The sequence below is a fragment of the Urtica dioica genome, chromosome 6 (genome assembly GCF_054948205.1).
Source record: "Urtica dioica subsp. dioica isolate 48M chromosome 6, U.dioica_male_clone48M_v1_H2, whole genome shotgun sequence".
In the NCBI taxonomy this organism is placed as follows: domain Eukaryota; kingdom Viridiplantae; phylum Streptophyta; class Magnoliopsida; order Rosales; family Urticaceae; genus Urtica; species Urtica dioica.
This window is the reverse complement of record NC_142761.1, coordinates 1,874,330-1,893,065: the sequence shown is the minus strand read 5'-3', so window position 1 is coordinate 1,893,065 and position 18,736 is coordinate 1,874,330. Positions and strand designations below refer to the sequence as shown.

At 30.3% G+C, this 18,736-nt stretch overlaps 1 protein-coding gene and 1 non-coding gene across 2 annotated transcripts; one reads left to right on the top strand and one right to left on the bottom strand.

Annotated features, from left to right (window-relative positions):
• Positions 1–7,793: 7,793 nt before the first annotated feature.
• On the bottom strand, positions 7,794–7,864 carry TRNAG-CCC (transfer RNA glycine (anticodon CCC)). Its single transcript has one exon. It is a non-coding gene; the product is annotated as a tRNA-Gly (tRNA).
• Positions 7,865–17,267: 9,403 nt separating this feature from the next.
• LOC149392801 (flowering-promoting factor 1-like protein 3) lies at positions 17,268–18,061 on the top strand. Its single transcript, XM_089617473.1, has one exon. It carries the CDS (start codon positions 17,355–17,357, stop codon positions 17,664–17,666), a length of 312 nt encoding a protein of 103 aa, XP_089473599.1. The 5' UTR covers positions 17,268–17,354; the 3' UTR covers positions 17,667–18,061.
• The last annotated feature ends 675 nt before the right edge of the window (positions 18,062–18,736 follow it).

Sequence of the window (18,736 nt, the reverse complement as noted above, 5' to 3'; positions counted from 1 at the left end):
AGAGTCGAGACACCGATAAGACCGCGATAACCCAAAGAAGCACAATTCACATACGAAAATGGATTAGGCAATTGAAAATTTGAAATCCACAATAATTTTCAATCAAAGAAACCGAATGAACTTTTGAGTTGTGATCTGATTTGAGTGATTGAGGACCACAGATTAAAAAAAAAAATCAAATATTTGTTATATTATATTCCAAAGAGTCTTTTATGATGCATATGTATATAATTTTATCTAAATTATTTATTTGCATAAAATTTATGCATATCCAATTTTATAAGAATATCTAAAATATTTATTTGCATAAAATTTATGCATATCCAATTTTATAAGAACTCCTCAAAAATGAAGAAAACATACTCATATAAATATATTTTTAAAAACTTGCACATTTTTATCTTCTTTTTTTTTTTTTTGGGGGTTGTCATTGAAGACTATCATTTAGGTCTAATAATTCCATGTTTTTTGAGATACGGATCATTGTTCTGTATAACAAAAAGGAACAAAGCCATGTTTATGCACTAGCAAGGACTAGGAAAACAACCAAGTTGAACCGATTTACACCTTTGAAGAAAGCCAAACAAAAACCGGTTAAGTTTTGCATTTGATCTCCAAATTCGCCTCTTGATAACCCGAGTTTAGAAGAAATCAACATTTGTGTTTGTCCGATTAATTATAAACTAAAGAGCTACAATGGAAATTTATGGATAGAGATCCATGGTGTGAGAATACAAATGTATAATAAGATATTTTGTTCTATTTTATTTTGTGTGGTATTACTTGATTAGTTTATTTATTTTGCCTTTCAAATTTTTTTTTTTTTTTACCTTTCAATTGTGGGGCTATTTACAAGTGAAGGTGATATGTCACACAATAACTGGTTATCTGTCTCTCTCAATCTCTATTTTTCCCAATTTTTCCGTTAAAAAAGGAAAAAGAACTGCTGGATCATGGAATTGTTAAAGAATCTATTAACTTTTCAGCGAAAATAAGGATACAGTATTTTATATCTTTTTGACAGAAATAATAAAATGAATACCATAAGTAATTAAGTATACCATAAGTTGCAGCTGAAAACAGAAATTTTTTTCGAACATATACTCGTGATCGAAAAAAATCCGTTGAAAATAAGAAATATTCCAAATTTGAGAGAAAACAAATTGGATTGTTCAAATAAAAATAGAAGTGAGAAAATAAATTGGATATGTAGTTCATAGGGGGCAAATTGAATGACCAAGAACTAGTACTTTTAAGTTTTAACGTATTTTTTATATGAAATTTTAATTAGACATAGTTGTGAAATTCTTCTTTAGAAGGAAGATACATCAACATGAAAAAGTAAATGTTTTAATGCATCGAATCTCTTGGAACTCTTGCACCATTCACAACGGTTGCCTTTGATACATTTTTTTGTTTGGCCAACTGTTTATATCGAATTCCATTTTTGTTAAAAAATAAGTCCTTCCGTTAATTTTTCCTCAATTTTGTTAGTTTTTGCATCACGTGTTTCGCACATGTACTTATTCTGGGTAATTTTTATGGAATGCCCTTAGATATAATATGTATATAAGCTATGCTTGATTCAGCATTCGGGATTAAGGTTCAAAAAAATCAATTTTCCCCAAATTCTAGAATTATACTTTTATGAGACCTAAATCACCAAATCCATTATCCTCAAAATCTAGCTCAGCGAAGAACATGGAAGCCTATAGCTTGGAAGTACATGGACTAAGAGTCGAATGTCTGCAGGAAACGAAGAAGCCCAGATGAAGATTGAAAATCAAGGAACGTCGAGATGCTATTGTGGATTAGTTTGCTATGAGCGGAATTAATGGGGAATAATTAAATCCTAGAGGAAGGTTCTTTGAAGTTTTTATGTCGTTCACTTTAGGTAGAGTGGGTTAATTTGCTTGATGATGTCAACAAAATTTAATCTAAAATTATAATTTTGATTCTTGGAGAAAAATAAAAAAAAATGGTGAATTTTTACAATAGATGGACCCTAAAATGTGCGGTAGGTCACTTGAAATTATTCCTCGATTGTTGAAAAAGATAAATAAATTTGAATACATAGATTATGAGAACTTTGACTTCCATTGCGTAATATTTACTAGTACACTTAGCAAAGAGATACAAAACCTTATTATTTTATTGGTGGATGAAATATAGTTTGAAATTATTGTTATTTTTTGCTGATATATTCGGAAAAAAAATCACACAGTTTATTACACTTAGAAGACGTGATCTGTTGAATCTGAGAGAATTAAACATACCGAGAATTCTGAGTGGTTTTGATGTAATAAGAGTAGAGAGAGAATTAAATGAGAAAAGATGGAGAATGAAATAGCGAAGAAGTAAGAGCATAATTTAACAAAATAAGTAGTCATAAATTTGGATTAAAATGCAATTGATGAATTTTGGTGTATATATATATATATATATATATATATATATATATATATATATATATATATATATGTATAAACTATTTATATGGTCATGGTTTTGGATTTATCCCTTATATTTTTATTTTCTTATTCAGTAAGTTGACTTGGGTCATAAAGCCCTTTATTATATCAAGCTCAACTACAACAGGAAAGTCCAATGTTATGTTATGATATTCATTCTAAATGTAAAAAACGAATTACACTAAGAGTACCTCTAATAGGGGTGATTATGCTTAGATGGGACGCAGGTATAAAGTAGCTAAGTAGTTATTGCATTATGGACAATTTAGAGCGCCATAATTGTTAAGGCAATGATGCTCATATATGCCACCAATGCTCACTAATATTTTAAACATAAATGAACATAAATAAAGATAAAACAAATAAAAAGAAATAAAATTTAGTACAATGAAATATTATTCCCATATTATTATGATGGGCAACTTACAGATCGTTTAGAAGGTTATGGTTCTCCCATCAACATGTCCTTACTGGTTCTGTTCTACCCTTGGCCACTGATTCTCACCTCAGGTACAATTCCTAAAGGAAATCACTTTTCATTATATACTTCTATTGGTCTTTTACAACTTAGCTTATTTGTCAATGTGGGACAAACACAAAGCTAACTGATTTGTTGTTCAGCTTGTGTTCGTGTGTGATTATTTTCACTTACTCTTATTGTCTGTCAAATGGGTGACTTCATGTGACATGACGTCAAGTTATGTTTAATCCGCTTGAGGTAATAAACCATTTGCGAAATTGTTTTTGGGTTAAAAGGAACTAAAGGAAATTAAGACTTACAAAGAAGCTATGCAAGTTATGTTTTTTGTGCATTTTTTTATTAACTAAAAAATTTCCAAATCAATTTTCTCTTTTTTTATTTTATTTTTAGCTTTCCTAGTCTAGATTGGAAGCCGAATAATACTTTAAATTTGTTACCGAATCAACCAATGTATATTTATATCTTATATATTGCCCTTTTAAATTTATCACTCATCTTCTTCTTCTTCTTTTTTTTTTCTTTTTTTTTTTTTTTTTCTTTTCAAACGTACATTTGACAGGCAAATTCTCGTGCCAAATCCATACACTTGTAAAATCAAAGCTGTCACTGTCATTGTTAATACTCACTGTAGTAATATGGCCCAGTTCTAACGGGCCAAGCACGGCGTTTTCGTAACCTGCCCAAACAAAGAGCTGCCTCATTTATAAGAGGGATAATTTCACAAATGCCTAAATCAAGATGGTAGTTCCCTAAATACGTCAATTTTTTAATACTTCATACATGTATCATTTTCAGATTGCAAACAATAAAAATAAAATTATATGTAAAATAAAATTAGAGACAACAATACAAAAAAAATAGTAAAAAAATGATAAGTTAGATATTCTTGATATTTTTTATAATTGAGGTAGTAGAGTATTTTACGCATATATGAACCAAGTCTTAAGTCACTTAGGCAATGACATAAGGCCTCGAATTTTTAGTGGATAAAAGGCTAAAATATATATATATATATATATTTTTTTGTTATAACAAAAGCCTCAAATTCCTCTAATTGTTGGGAAAGAAAGTAGTACATGTTTAATTTCTTTATAATATATTTTATATATTTTTAAAAAAGTTGATTTTGTTTTCATTTTTGTGTAGCTAAGATCTCATAATGTCTAAGATCGGCCTTGATTTTACGAGAAGTGATATAGTCTTGACTACTTTTAAAGTGAGATAACTCTAAGTAATTTGTGGAACAAAGGTAAGAAGTTGGGTTCCATTGACTTTTAACAAAGGGAGATAGACAACACTAGGACTAAAATGGAGGACATTTACCTATTCCTATAAAAATGAAAAATTTACCATAATATGACTAGTCAAAGAATACCTCACCTGAGTCAAAGGAAAGAGAATTTTTTTTTTTTTCAATTCTAACCTCAAGTTGTATATTTAATTACATTCCATTTATTTTTTCGAAACATATTTATTACCTCATCAACACACTTTCCACCAACTAAAAGATTCGTTTTTTTTTCTTTCTCCACATTTCTCATCTTCTTCTCTCTCCTAAAATCACACGGCCAAAACATAATTTTTGCAACTTTCTCTCTCTTCATTTCTCTCTTTGCCAAGCCGAAACTCTCTCTTCATTCATCTCTTTGCTCGGCCGAAAAACCCATTTTCTATTCTTCTTCGTCGGGTGCCTTCCTCTCTTCCTCTCTGTTACATATCGACATGTAACTTCGTTTGGTGTTCTCTTTGGTCTAGATCTGCATGACATTCCATATTTATCAAGGTAAAGTATTGTTTTTATGTTTAAACGTTTGTTGAGTTTAGGGTTTTTGTATTAGTTTAGGTTGTCACCTAGGTTAATATGAAAAATATGGTTAAAATTGGTGTTATTAAGTTTGAATTATGAAAAACTCGGTCAAAATAGTGAATTTGAAATCTGGGTTTCGTTTGAAGAATTAGTGACAAACATGTCCCTAAAAGCTTAACAAGCAAATATAATGACAATATTGTCAATAAATCTTCAAACAAAATTTGGGTTTTGTTTAAAGATTTAGTGACGAGTTTTTCACTAAACTGTCTGTGTTTTCGAAGACAATGTTGTCACTAAATCAAAAAAATAAACCCAGTTTTAGTGACCAATATGTCACTAAAGCTACATAATTAATGACATTAATTTAACTAGACTGTGTGTTTATGGTTCTTTATGTGCAGTGATGAAATGGTATATTTGTACGTTCCTCTAGCATATCGGTCAATGACTGAGAGATGAGTATTACCATCCCGGTGGGATGTATAAAGCCATCATATCGTCGACGACCAACTATGAAGATTTCATGAAGTTATTGTTTTCGTGTTCGAGGAGAAATTTCAAACCATAAACTCATAAGCTCCAGGTTAAATACGAGATAGAAGGGGTGGTAAAATTAGTGGCAATCGACTCCGACATGAGTTTGACATGTTATTTGTATATTCGGAAAAATATATTGAATATGAACAAACTTTCACTAGTTTTGGAGATTCATCCATTGAACTTCGACCCCATTTTCAACTCTGAGCGCGTTGGGTCAACTCCAAATACCTTTGAGAATGGTTGTCCCAGAACTGAACTTGCACACCAATAAACATTTAGAGCCTACATGTCAAGAAACTCATGCACAATTTTAACCTGCAATTCATCACATCAGAATCATCACAACTGTCACTAAAGTGAAAACCATTTAAGGTTTAGTGACAAGAGTGGGGTCAGGGACAGCCAGAGAAACTCACTAAGAGGGCTAATTTGAAAAAAAAAAGTTTTCAGCGAGGTTAATTTGTAAATTTTCAGGGTAAAAAAACTGGGCCAAAAAGTGCAAAAAAAAAAAAATTGGTGGGGGAGTCACTAAATGTTCAAAAGTTTTCACTTTTAATGGCACTAATGTCAGTAAAAGCAAAACACTTGAAGATTTAGTAACAGTATTGTCACTAAATCTATGACATGTAACTATAGCTTCAAAAGTTTGGAGATTTAGAAACTGAAGTGTAACTAAAACTTGCAAATTTGAAGATTTAGTGACCAGAGTACCACTAAATCTGCAAACATATAAACATTAAGAGCTAATATGTATTAAATACATTTCATGTTTTCTAAACTCAACACATCAAAATTTCATAACATAACCAACACAACAGAATTATCGCAAACCTTCCCGTGACACTTTAGTAACAAATTTGTGACACTTTAGTCTAAACCCAATGAGGAATGTTATTCAGCCCGAGTAATTTCAGTAGGTCTGATCTAACGATCCATTCAATATGTTACAACTGTCATATAATCACACTTAATCTTATTTGTAAAAAATTAATATTCTCTTCTTTTTATAGTGTTTAGTCCAATTCACTCTGTAAGTTTGTTTAAGCGTTAAAAAAAAAGATCTGTTTAAAAATCAAGCAAACATAAAACCTTTCCCCCAACGCTATGGTCATCACAACGATCGACTTCTTCATTGTGGATGGAGGGCGAGGAATGGCACTACGAAATACGACGGGCGTGTGAAATTAATACGACTGCAATAATATACCATCATTCGGCGTTGTCCTTTCACGGACAATCTTCATCTTCTCCGGCGAGGTCTTCATTTTCGCCGGAGAGGTCTTCATCATCTCCGGCCATTTAATATGACAGCGATACAATGGCCATCGTTCGGCGTCGTCCTTTCACATGCCCATCTTCTTCTTCGCCGGCGAGGTCTTCGTAAATATTAATTAAAGTCATTTCATGAGACACGTAGACTCGTGAGTTTAGCCCGAATTAAAACATCGGGATAGTTAGCCCAAATAAAAAATGCTAACTATCCCGAGGTTTTAATTCGGGCTAAACTCACGAGTCTACGTGTCTCATGAAATGACTTTAATTAATATTTATTTTTCCGTTTGTTAATGGGAAATATCATCTTGAGATTTGTTGTGGTTTTTAGGGTTTGTATGTTTTATGGAGACACAAATTGAAGGAAAAAAAGAGCTCCGTAGGCGAAATTGGTTCAATGGTATCTTTAGGCCGTCTAGTATGTTCGTCGGCGTTTTCTGATGGTTTTGTGGTGGTAGAATAATGGAGGTTACGGTCTCCGATTGAAAAGTTGAGAAGGAGAGAAGAGAGAGAAATGGAGAAGAAGAAAGAAATGGAGTGGTGAAGTGGAAGTGACAGTTGTGGGATAGGAATGGTTTTCGAAGAAGGGAAAAAATGAAAAAGAAAAAAAAATTGCAAAAAATAAGAGGATATGAGTAATAAGGTAATAACACATTTTAGGTTCAAATGAGCGTCTTCATATGGTAAATTGTTCATTTTTATAGAAATAAATAAATGTCCCCTAAAGAGTCTTAATTGTGGCAATTTCCTTTTAACAAACTAATGACTCAGTTATGATACTATGTAGTGTTGTTGTGGTAACTAATTTGTTCTAATGGTAAACTCACACATAACTCGACGGGGAGATCTTGGACATTGCATAAATGTATGCTCTTTACATGTGGATGATTTATTTTCATTCAGCTTAATACCTCCTATAAGTTTTTGGATATTAAATTATGTAATCTTGACTAATAGTCACTTGCGTTACATTTATAATATATCATGTAGCATTGTTTTTGTGTAATACTAATAATATCCCGTGTGAATTAAAATCTTTCACTTTTTTGTCTTAGTTTCTCCTAAGACAGCATAATTGCTACTGATGCAACTTTGGAAAGGATATATATCATATTCTATATAATATCTTGTAGTGAGTCGTCATCATACTTGCTCTAAAGTACATAAAATGAAAAAAAAAAAAAAAAAAATTTCGTGAACGAAGAAAGGAGAAAAGTTCTGCGCATCCGGGGAATCGAACCCCGGTCAGTACCGTGGGAGGGTACTATGATACCACTACACCAGATGCGCTTTGTTGCAAGTAATGGATTTAAAGCAATTTGTAACCTTAAAGTTTTTTATTTCCGATAGGAGAACAAATACCCCCACCCCCCAAATTTTTTTTTTCTTTTTTCAGGATCAAGCAAAAAAGTGAAATTTATTAACTGTATTATAAACGAATTTATAACTTGGAAAAAGTATTAAAGTTTATAGATTACTATATAGAAGTAAAAAATAAAAAAAAAGGTACTATAGAGTGGGGAATATTGGTCCATTGAAAAAAAAAAATTTGTTTTGCATCCGTCGGCTAGCTAAAACATCTTTCAAAAGTCTAATAGTGATGCTATGTTTTTTTTTTATTTTTTATTTTATTTTTAATATAAACAATGAAATCAAATTTCATTTGAACAAGCTAGTGGTTTTATTTATAATCTCAATTAAGCAGCTATTTAATTCCGTACATGAGAACCAAAATTGTGTCATGCACAAGCTAATGATGTCTTTTTAATAAAAAAAAAAAATTTAGGAATAATATTATTCCGAATGATAACGGAAATCGAACAGGGATCGACGTAGACTCCTCTTGACTTGCCGTAGGAATATCAATAGTATATAGTGATGTTTACAAAGTAAAGCAGCTTGGATTGCAGGTTTTTGCCGATTCCAATTGATCTTTATAATTTATATTCATTACGAGTCATTTTCATGGGATAAACTCCTAATAATTATTATAAAGGGAATCGGTTTTTTCCTAATTTATTGTTGTGATCAAGGGAACTTATCCTTTCATTCCTAATGTTTAGTACTTTATTCTCAAAATCGACTAAAATGGACTCATTACATTGTTTTTTTTAATCAAAGTTAGGTATAATCAATCTAATAATCCATAAGCAAAATCATTCTCTAATAATTATCTTTTTATTCTATTCCCTTAATAGCAAAGTTCTCACATCTTATATCCCAGTAGAAAAATTCCCAATGATATATGCCACCCACAATTTAAAAAATATTAACCCATATGTATCCTTTTAGAACACCAATGAGTTTTTTCTTGTAGTATTATACTACAATGGAGAATAAATTCATTGATACATAGAATGGCCAAATGAAGCTTAAACTATTATTAAGAAAGAAAAAAAATGTGGGATAAGTTATACGACACGGCATTACTTCACTTAATTTAAGGGAAAAAAAACCGCTATCAATTATGGCAAAAATATATCTCAAGCTTCTCTTACACTAATTAATTGCGTGGATGATAACAAAAAATATTCCCTTTAAAGCCATTAGTTTACTAAGATTTTATGTAATAAATCTTAGAATCCGGAAGCTATACCATCATATGTGGCTTCAAAGTTAATAAAGTAAGATTTTGAGAATTACTAGAAAACTATAGCCAAACAACACTAAACGATATTGAAAATACCCTTCAAAATTGTAACATTAGATTATTATAATAATATTAACCGTACGACACAAAACTTACACAAATATAAATTTATAGCGATTTTACAAGTTCAATTCATAACTAAATAACGTATTATTCTCCTAATCTTACTAGTATCCGATCCATTTTTCCACAAGGATATTATGTAGGAATATTAACCCCATATCATTATTTCAAAAAGATCTTCGTCTGTAAAAGAGGTGGTATGTAAAAGCAAAAAACGAATAGAGAAGATCGATCAGCAGATGAATATTTCTCTCTCTCTCTCTCTCTCTCAAAACTTGGACTTTTAATCTTTGATGTCGTCGTCACCCTAAGATATGGAGACCAATAAAAAAACTCTTGACCTAAGAGACGATAATTTTTATTCTTATTTTTCTCTTCATGTTTTGTTTTTCTTTTGATTATGTTTCAATATTTTAAACTTATTAAATATAGCTTTTGTACCGTCCGATCTTTAACGGAGTGGTTTTGAATATTTCTCCAGATCTAAATCTCAAATCTAAGCTATGATTTTCTTTGGACGTAGATCTCAGTCGAGCAAGACCCCTAAAACTGCAATCAACAAGCGAATACCGATGTTTTCGTTCGTGATTCGTGTAGTAATCTTATGATGACTAATAATCTGCATAGATGGGTAACTCACATATTATTTTGTTTTGATTGTTTGTGGTTCACTTTTCATTTTCTTCATGTATAAATTTTTGAATTTCATTTGCGCTATTCTTGTAATTTAAACTTTTGAATTTTATCAATATATTATTTTGAGCGGCTTTTTATCCAACAAAAAAAAGAAGGGTATATAAAGTACTATCCAACCTTCTACAAATATAATTATTTCAGGCATCTTCAAACTATGTATATACATGTAGTTCAAATTAAAGTCGACTTAACCATATTCACGTCAATAAGATGGCTGGTTGCTTTACTTGAGGAAAGGAGAGGTTATAGTCATACACATCTGCAGAATACGTGTATATTTATATATACAGAAAAATTATTCAAAATAATTATTTGGAATTAATTGATTAACAAAATAACTAGAATTTTAAAATTTTAGCAAAATAGCTAAAATTATATTGTCCAAAAAAATTTACACTATCAATAATTTTTGTACATATGTATAGCCAATCCAAGTAAAGTACGTACTACTATAAAAAGAAATCATTAACACAATAAAAAACGTATTAACACATCGTACTTATATTTTTTTTTAGAATTTTTTTGCTATATATTTCACTAATTATTCACGAACTTTGATTCTGTTGACATATCAAAATTAAGTAGTTCATAGTTGGTTATTTAGCAAAAGAACCTTATATATATACAATATACGTTTGTTGTTCATGTGTATTTGTATATAAATTTCTTGAATTGCTTAGTTAAGTACGAATGTATGATAATAGTTGACGTGAGAATCCTCTCGCCATAACGGTCACCAACTTTCGAACAAAGCCTAATTTAAATTTATGTTTTATTGGCCTCAAATTTTCGCCGATAACATTCAAAATGATATAAAATACAAAATAGTCCTGAAGGCAGCATTAAGTTAAATGGGTTGGTATTTAACCCACTATCGTATTTTATTGAGAGATGGACAAAATTAAGAGTAAATTAGGAGTAATTTACTATATAAGGACTTTTTAGTTACGAGTTTGTCACTAATTCCGAGTTTGTCACTAATTCCAGTGATTTAGTGACAAACTCGTAACTAAAGAGTTCTAGTATAGTAAATTTTTGGATAGTAAATTTTTGGTTTTTTTTTTATTTTTATTTTTATTTTTTTATAAGTATGTAAATTGTCTCCACAAAAGTCTTAATCGTGCCAGTTTCCTTATTTTATTTAAGACGAAACCCTTACACCAACAATGAATAAGTTTCGGCCTTTGTGAGCTTGAGAGGAACAAATACAATCACACATACGGGATTCGTTTATGTTGTGTTCCCGATATTTTATGAGAGAAATAAATTTTATGGTTTTGTGAACTTTGCATGTGTGGATTTAAAGCAAAGATTTCTGACAAAGGCTGTCTATGAATGACTATGATTTTTGTTTTTCTTTTTAAACAAAATTAAAACATTGAAAGCTATGTATGTCCCAATCAATATTTAATAATAAAAAAAAAGAATTTAGGTAGTTAGCCAATTATAACGTCTGAAATTGTAATACAATTAACGTTTTGTAAATTTTAGGTAAATAGCCGCAAACAAGACGTGACATTCCTGGTTTGTCCTTTTGTAGAAATAAAATGATGAGATATTTATGTCATTTTATGCGTGTAAAGAAATGGACGTGACTATTTACCTAAAATTTACGAAACATTGACTATATAAGAATGTGAAACTGTAGATATGCATATATATTTAATGGACCCTATTTAATATTTATATATCTTAATATATTTCATCATAAAATGTTATATGAAGGGTGAAGAATATTCAATATAAACTATTTTAATTATCTACACACACAAAATTACCCTAATTATGGTGTTATAGAAACATAATAAGTGAGATATTATTAACTATATGCATCAATATCATAATAATTAGCTATAATATTTGCGTTTACGATATCTATTTAAAGCTTTAACTGAAGATTATTGGGGGACACGTTCACTTCCGCCTAACTTCGTCGATGTCTACATTTATATCTATCATATCTTATATATTTCAAGAGCATCGTTCATATTAAGATAGTTATCTAATATTATATATATATTCTTCAAAAACCCTATAATAATACGTCTGTTATAAAGTGCGCAGATGTTTTTTTTTTGTTTTTTTTTTTTATTTATATAAAAGTCATGAGCATATGACGGACCGGAGGATCATATGATTTGACAACGTGGCACGTATTAGACCTCATAGTCCATTATGTTGGAATTTTGAAGAATCAAAATTTGATGTCGGAAATGGACAGTGAAATGTGAGGTCGGAACCGTTATGTGATGCCACGTCACTCTAGTGGTGGTGGTGGGTTTTTTTTTTCTTTTTTTTTTTTTTTTCTGCAAAGTGGTGGTGGTGTTGTGAGTCATATATTGGTCGTCTAAAGAGACCGTGAAAAGTAAATTTATGTTTATTCTTTCCGTAACAAACAAAAATTTGTATATGCGTTGCATGCATTTTTCATCATTTGTCGTCATGCCTTCTATAATAACTGATGACATGATATTTATACTTATTTATGCCGTCACAATATATAATTATATATGATTTGCATTTAATATTAATATTACTAAATATATGTTTCTTAATCACCGAATAATATGTTCGCTAATACGTAACGAAATTACGCATATTTTATAGTAAGTGATATTGAAGGGATATAATTTATAATTAATTACCTGTTTTTATTTTATTTTTTATTATCGAAGAAGATTTATAAGTTAGTTTTTGAAACTTGAACCTATGTATGTTCAAATTTCAAACACGGTCGTACACATGCAAGGACGAAGCTACTCTTTGCTCAGGGAAGACTTTAGTTCCTCCTAATTTTTTTTTTTTTTTGCACTTTTTGCCTTCTTTTTATAAAATTTACATTTTTTATTTTAAAAATTTATAAATTAGTCCTCCTGAATTATTTTTTGAATATTAATCTCCCTAACATGAATACCTAGGTTCGTCCCTATACACACATGCAACGAAAATATTAGGTACCATGTGTGTGCAAATGATATAGTATATATATAATGTATACACGACAACAACGGAATTCTATAACTTTTATACACATTAGATTTAAAAATAACATATCATAAGAAGAAATACGATGAGTGCGGGTATTTAGTCAGAGACGTGTAATGGAAAGAGATACTAACTATAGAGAGGAATAATAAGACCGTGGAATGTTCAACAAGATGAGAAGATAAACTTATACAAGACGCAAAAACAAAAAAAGATCATTATCAAAGAGAAAACAGTTTAATATAAAATTATATAACATCAATAACTAAAAAAATAATTAAAAATAGTCAAAGTGATAAGTTTTTTTTTTTAGCAAAATGGTTAAAGTTACATTTTCGAAATTTTTTTGTCTAGTCCATAAAAATATTGACCCTTACATATAAATAATTTATCATTGTAAAAAGATTTATTGACAGGTGTCAAAAAATTATTGACCCAAACACTTGCACATTTATAAACAAATTAACTATATATTTCACTAATTTCATATAAACATTGTCTATTTTCAAATCTATTCGTTTAATCACTTATTTAACTACAACATACTTCATAATACTGCAAAATACCAATAACAAAAAAAAAAAAAAATCTAGCTTTGAAATTATATTAATGAGGAGTCTCAGTCATAGAGGACCATACGTGCATAAGGGTGTGGCAAAATCTAGCAATAGCAAGATCACAGTGCTGGCAAAAAGGAGAGAATGTCTGTACTTAAAGGCCTACACATTTTAAAACTTAAAAATAAATTTAAAGCTTATTTAATGGGTTTGGTTTGGCATTATAATTTAGATCAATATATCACAATTTTTTTAGGTCCTCGAATCTTCTATATGTATATATTTAATTTGTTAGTTTCTTATTACCTATTTATTATTATTTTTTGTGGACTTGCTTTGCTCTAGAAATTTGACATGTATTAGTTTGTCATTAATTTGCAGATATAGAGAGGACGAGACAAAATCCACATTCTAGGGCTTTCCCTATATCTCATGGTCTAGAGAGAACAATCCCTATAGCCTATACGACTTCATGTCATACACGCGCGCATATATATATATATATATATATATATATATATATATATATATATATCATGGCTAATAAATTTTATTGTTAAATCCGAAATATAATAATTTGGTAATGAAATTTCATATGAAATCCATTTTTTCCTCTAAAAGTAATGTTATTATGTATGTAACACATTTGAGATTCTGTCAAAATATAAGCGAGGGTTGTCAAAAAAAAAAAAGAAGAATTTTAAAGGCTAAAAAAGAATATTGTATCGTTTTTTATTTTACGGGCAATATGGCGAACCGGGCGCGGCCTTAAGAGGTTTTAAGGAAGTGGACCAATGTTGGAAATTTTAGTAGAAAACAAATAATGAAGTTGTTGTTTCAAGAGAACTTTGATTTTTCATAGAGGTGTCAAATGAGTTTCTGACCCGGACGATAATAATCACGGAGGAGCTTTTGAAACTAGAAGAACGCGAAAGTTTATAGAGGATAAACTCCTATTGAAGATTGGATCAAGGATCCAAGAAGTGAGAGTTTCCCTATACATTAAGATGATGGGTTAAAGGAGGGTGAATGGTTATGGTCATAAAAATCGCTATTTGATTTCATCAACAAAACTTTTGAAGATTTCCTTATTTTTTGTTTCATATTTGTATTTTTTATTTATGTTTTTAGTCCAAAATTATATGACTTTTCATATTTTCCCTTCTTTGAAAAAAAAATATCTTAGACAGCCCCATGAGTTCAAAGATTGGCTCCGCCACTAGTTAATACTTAATACTAACGTAGACAGGCCCTCTTCAACTTTTTTTTTCGCATATTAGCTCCCCTAAACTTGAATTCCTAGCTTCGTCCCTGAATGTAGATATGTTGCATATGTCAAACCAAAAGTGGCAATGTGGGATTAGTGACCTTGAACTCAGCATGAAATATATTTTTGATGTGACGGTGAAAAATCTTGGTTGGCTCACGGATGGAAGCAGAGCTCCTAAGTATTTATTTGGCTGTTTTTTAAGCCAAATTTTATAATTTGCATGAATAGCTTGTGTTCACACAAAGGTAGACTACTCTAAACTAGTAGTTTATATCCCACCTCTTGTGCAATATGGTTTGGTTGTTAAGGGACGTGCCTAATAGACATCTCTCTCTCTCTCTCTCTCTCTTTTTTTTAACGTTCATGTGCTTCAAATATAAATAAATCATTCTTAAATTATCTAGAAAACATAAGTTGGATCTCTACTAATATATATAAATCATGGTCGCTTTATTAGTTTGAAAATTTAATGAGGAAAAGGTCAGCGAAAAAATTCGATGAAATGGTATCTATGAATCATTATTGAAACGTGAGAGATAATAAAGAAATAAATAGTAAATTCATTAGCTAATTATAGTATTACTAAAAAACCAGAGTATAGATATAAGATTTGAATAAAATCAGATGATTTATAAGATATTTTCTCTTTATAGCTAATCATATACGTGGTTCTAAAACATGAGTTTTTTTTTCCTACATACACTGAAAATATAATGAATATGAACCAAGAAACATATGAAGATATATAATAACACTATTTAGTTATGTAGCCTAGCTTAGTATTTGGAATGAGATCTTGAGCAATTGCCTGCACATACCAATACAAACCAAGAGATCAAAGAGAGAAAAATGAAGACCATATTATATTGCATATATTACTAAATAAAACAACCCGTCCAATTAATCTCCCGAAACCACCTCAAAAGATTTTCTTTGTGTGAGGCGTGAATTTAATTTTTAAAAATGACGAAATATCTTTACTATTAAAGTTAAAAAAAATTATTTATAATTTGTATATAAATATTCTGTAATCAATTATACAATATACGTAAACATGAAAAATAGTAGAATAAAATATTCCCAAAAGTCCCAAGAAATTGATAAGAGAATCCATTTCTTTTTTAGTCTCAATCTAATCTACGCCCACAACCCCACGTACTATCTCCCTCCTTAAGCCTTTCCTTGTAGCCAATCATAAATTTTGGAAATAAACCATTCCTTTGAACTTTTCTATAGCACAAAACCAATGGGCAAGGATTAGGGAATCCCCACCATTAGTTAATATTCCAAGCCATCTAATCTTCCAAACTTAGGTCCATACATGTTTTGACCGTTATAAGTATATAGCCAGTGAAAGAAAATTACTCTTATGTGCTACATTTGTTCCTTGATAGACAACCATTTATTGTCCTTACAAATAGCCGATGGTATACGATTCTGATAGATTAGGGCTAATGTGTAAAAAAAAATCTCAAAGGGGTTAATTTATAAATTTTAAAATAAAATAAAAGAAAAAATTGAATGATTTCAGAAAGGTGAACGTAAGTAACACAAAAAAGTTAATCTTAAATTAAGTATAGAATCAACAAATGATAAGGGCACTAGAGCCAAAGATCTTATTTAGGTATTCAGATTAATTTTATTTTCATAAATATTATTCATTGTAAATGATGTAGCTGGAGTGACACAAAGTATAAATTTTGATAAATTAATGAAGCTTTTAAGAAAAACCATTAATTAATGGTTAATTTTATAAGCTTTGGAACATTTTGGTTTAACCAAGTAAAATCAAATATAAAACAATAGGCAGAAAAAATTAGGTGTTTCCATTTATGGAGTATGGATATGGAGAGCGAAACTTAGCACGTCTCTGCTCAGCAGAACAACTCTAGCTTGCGATAATTTTAAATACTTAAAACAATAATAATAACGAATGTTATAATTCCCAAACTATCCTTGCAATAAGATGAAGGAATTGGGGCAGTCATTTAAAGTTGGCAAACTAATTATTTGTACACATGGAGACACAACTCAAGTGGGATTATTAATATTATATGTTTTATGAATTTCCCTTTATCTCCAAGATATTTAGAGTTCACGTATATATTATACATCCCAAACTTTCTTTCTTTTCGTAACCCTAAAAAAAAAGACAAAACAAAGATTCCCCTAAATTGTGGGGTATTGACACTATAGGGGAATTGAAAGGAAAAAAAAAATAAAAGAAATATGGATTCCCTTATGGGTATGGCATGATATGCCCACACATAGATGATATGGTACATTGTGTCCCAAACACTCTCACCATTTATGTAACATGACAAACCTCTGTGGACCCCATTATTCACTATTTTCTTCTAAATACACCCCTTATTTATCCTTAGTATAGAATTCACACGCCTTGAACCTAACTTTCTCCTTTTTCCAACCATATAAATACCACACAATATAGCCCCTTCCTTTCCCACTTCATCCCAAGTCCTCTCTCTCTCTCTCTCTCTCTCTCTCTCTCAAAACTATAGAAAACCCTAGCTAAAAGCTAGGCAATATTGTCAATATATGTCGGGGGTTTGGGTGTTCAAGAATGGGGTGGTGAGGCTAGTTGAGAATCCGGGTACGGATTCCTTGAGAGGGAAGGTTTTGGTTCACACGCCGAGCAATGAGGTCATAACGTCTTATAGTGTGCTCGAGCACAGGCTATTGTCGCTCGGGTGGGAAAGGTACTATGACGACCCCGACCTGCTTCAGTATCACAAGCGCTCCACCGTCCACCTCATCTCTCTCCCCCGCGATTTCAACAGGTTCAAATCCATGCACATGTATGACATCGTCGTCAAAAATCGCAACTTCTTCGAAGTTCGAGACTCGTAACTATTATTACTACTACTACTACTATGTTTGTATGATAATAATAACTACATGTATGTATGTATGTATGGTGTGTCATGATGCTTTGTGTTTTATGAGGCTTTGCTTTGTTTTGATTTCTTTTGTAATTGGGTGGGTGTGAATTTGAAATAATAATGATGATTGTTTAGATGATCATATTTATAGAGAGAAAGAGAGAGGTGTTTTAATCAAGTTTAATGAGTTAAGTTAGCCTAAGATTAATTTGATCTATTACTGTTCGTTGTTGAACATGTAATATATATATATATATATATATATATATATATATATATATATATATATATTATTTCTGCATGGGTGATGTGATGTATCATATTTTGTGTAAGAAGTGTTCTGTATTTTATTTGAGTGGTGATGATATCATTGTGAATTTCGTATTTGGGTTTGTTCATTTCTCTATTCCCACATTTTATACATTTCATGGTATTAAAAACGACAGCATAAAACGTATTCTCTATATTTATACACAGAGATATTAATGTAGAATCAAATGCGTGATTATATTAAATATGGTCATAGAATGGATATAATAATCCATATATTCTTCAGGATATCAATATTATGTAAATAATATATAAATATATATATTTACCATCGAGAGATTAATACACATTTTACTCATTCAGTCATTACTTCTTAATTATTTGTTTTAAATGCATTACTTCTTATTAATGAATCACTACTTGCCACAACTTACACACTTAGCCACATATTATTGACTACAAATATAGTCACTTTTTTTTTTGTAGCAACCACAACTTGTTAATATGTAAGTTTAATTATTGAACCCAATAAGTTGTGAATAAAGTAATACAATTTTGTTACTATACTTAATGTTGTAATAATATAAGCCATGCAAATGGACGTCGTGACTAGCTAAAGTAAAATTCTTTTGATGATATAGTAAATAATATTAATTACTTCATAAATCTAAAAGCACGGGTTGTTTTGCTTTTCTTCATGCACGCACACGAAGAAAAAAGAAAAGGTATATACATTTTATTGTAAATATCATTTCTGCCATTATCATT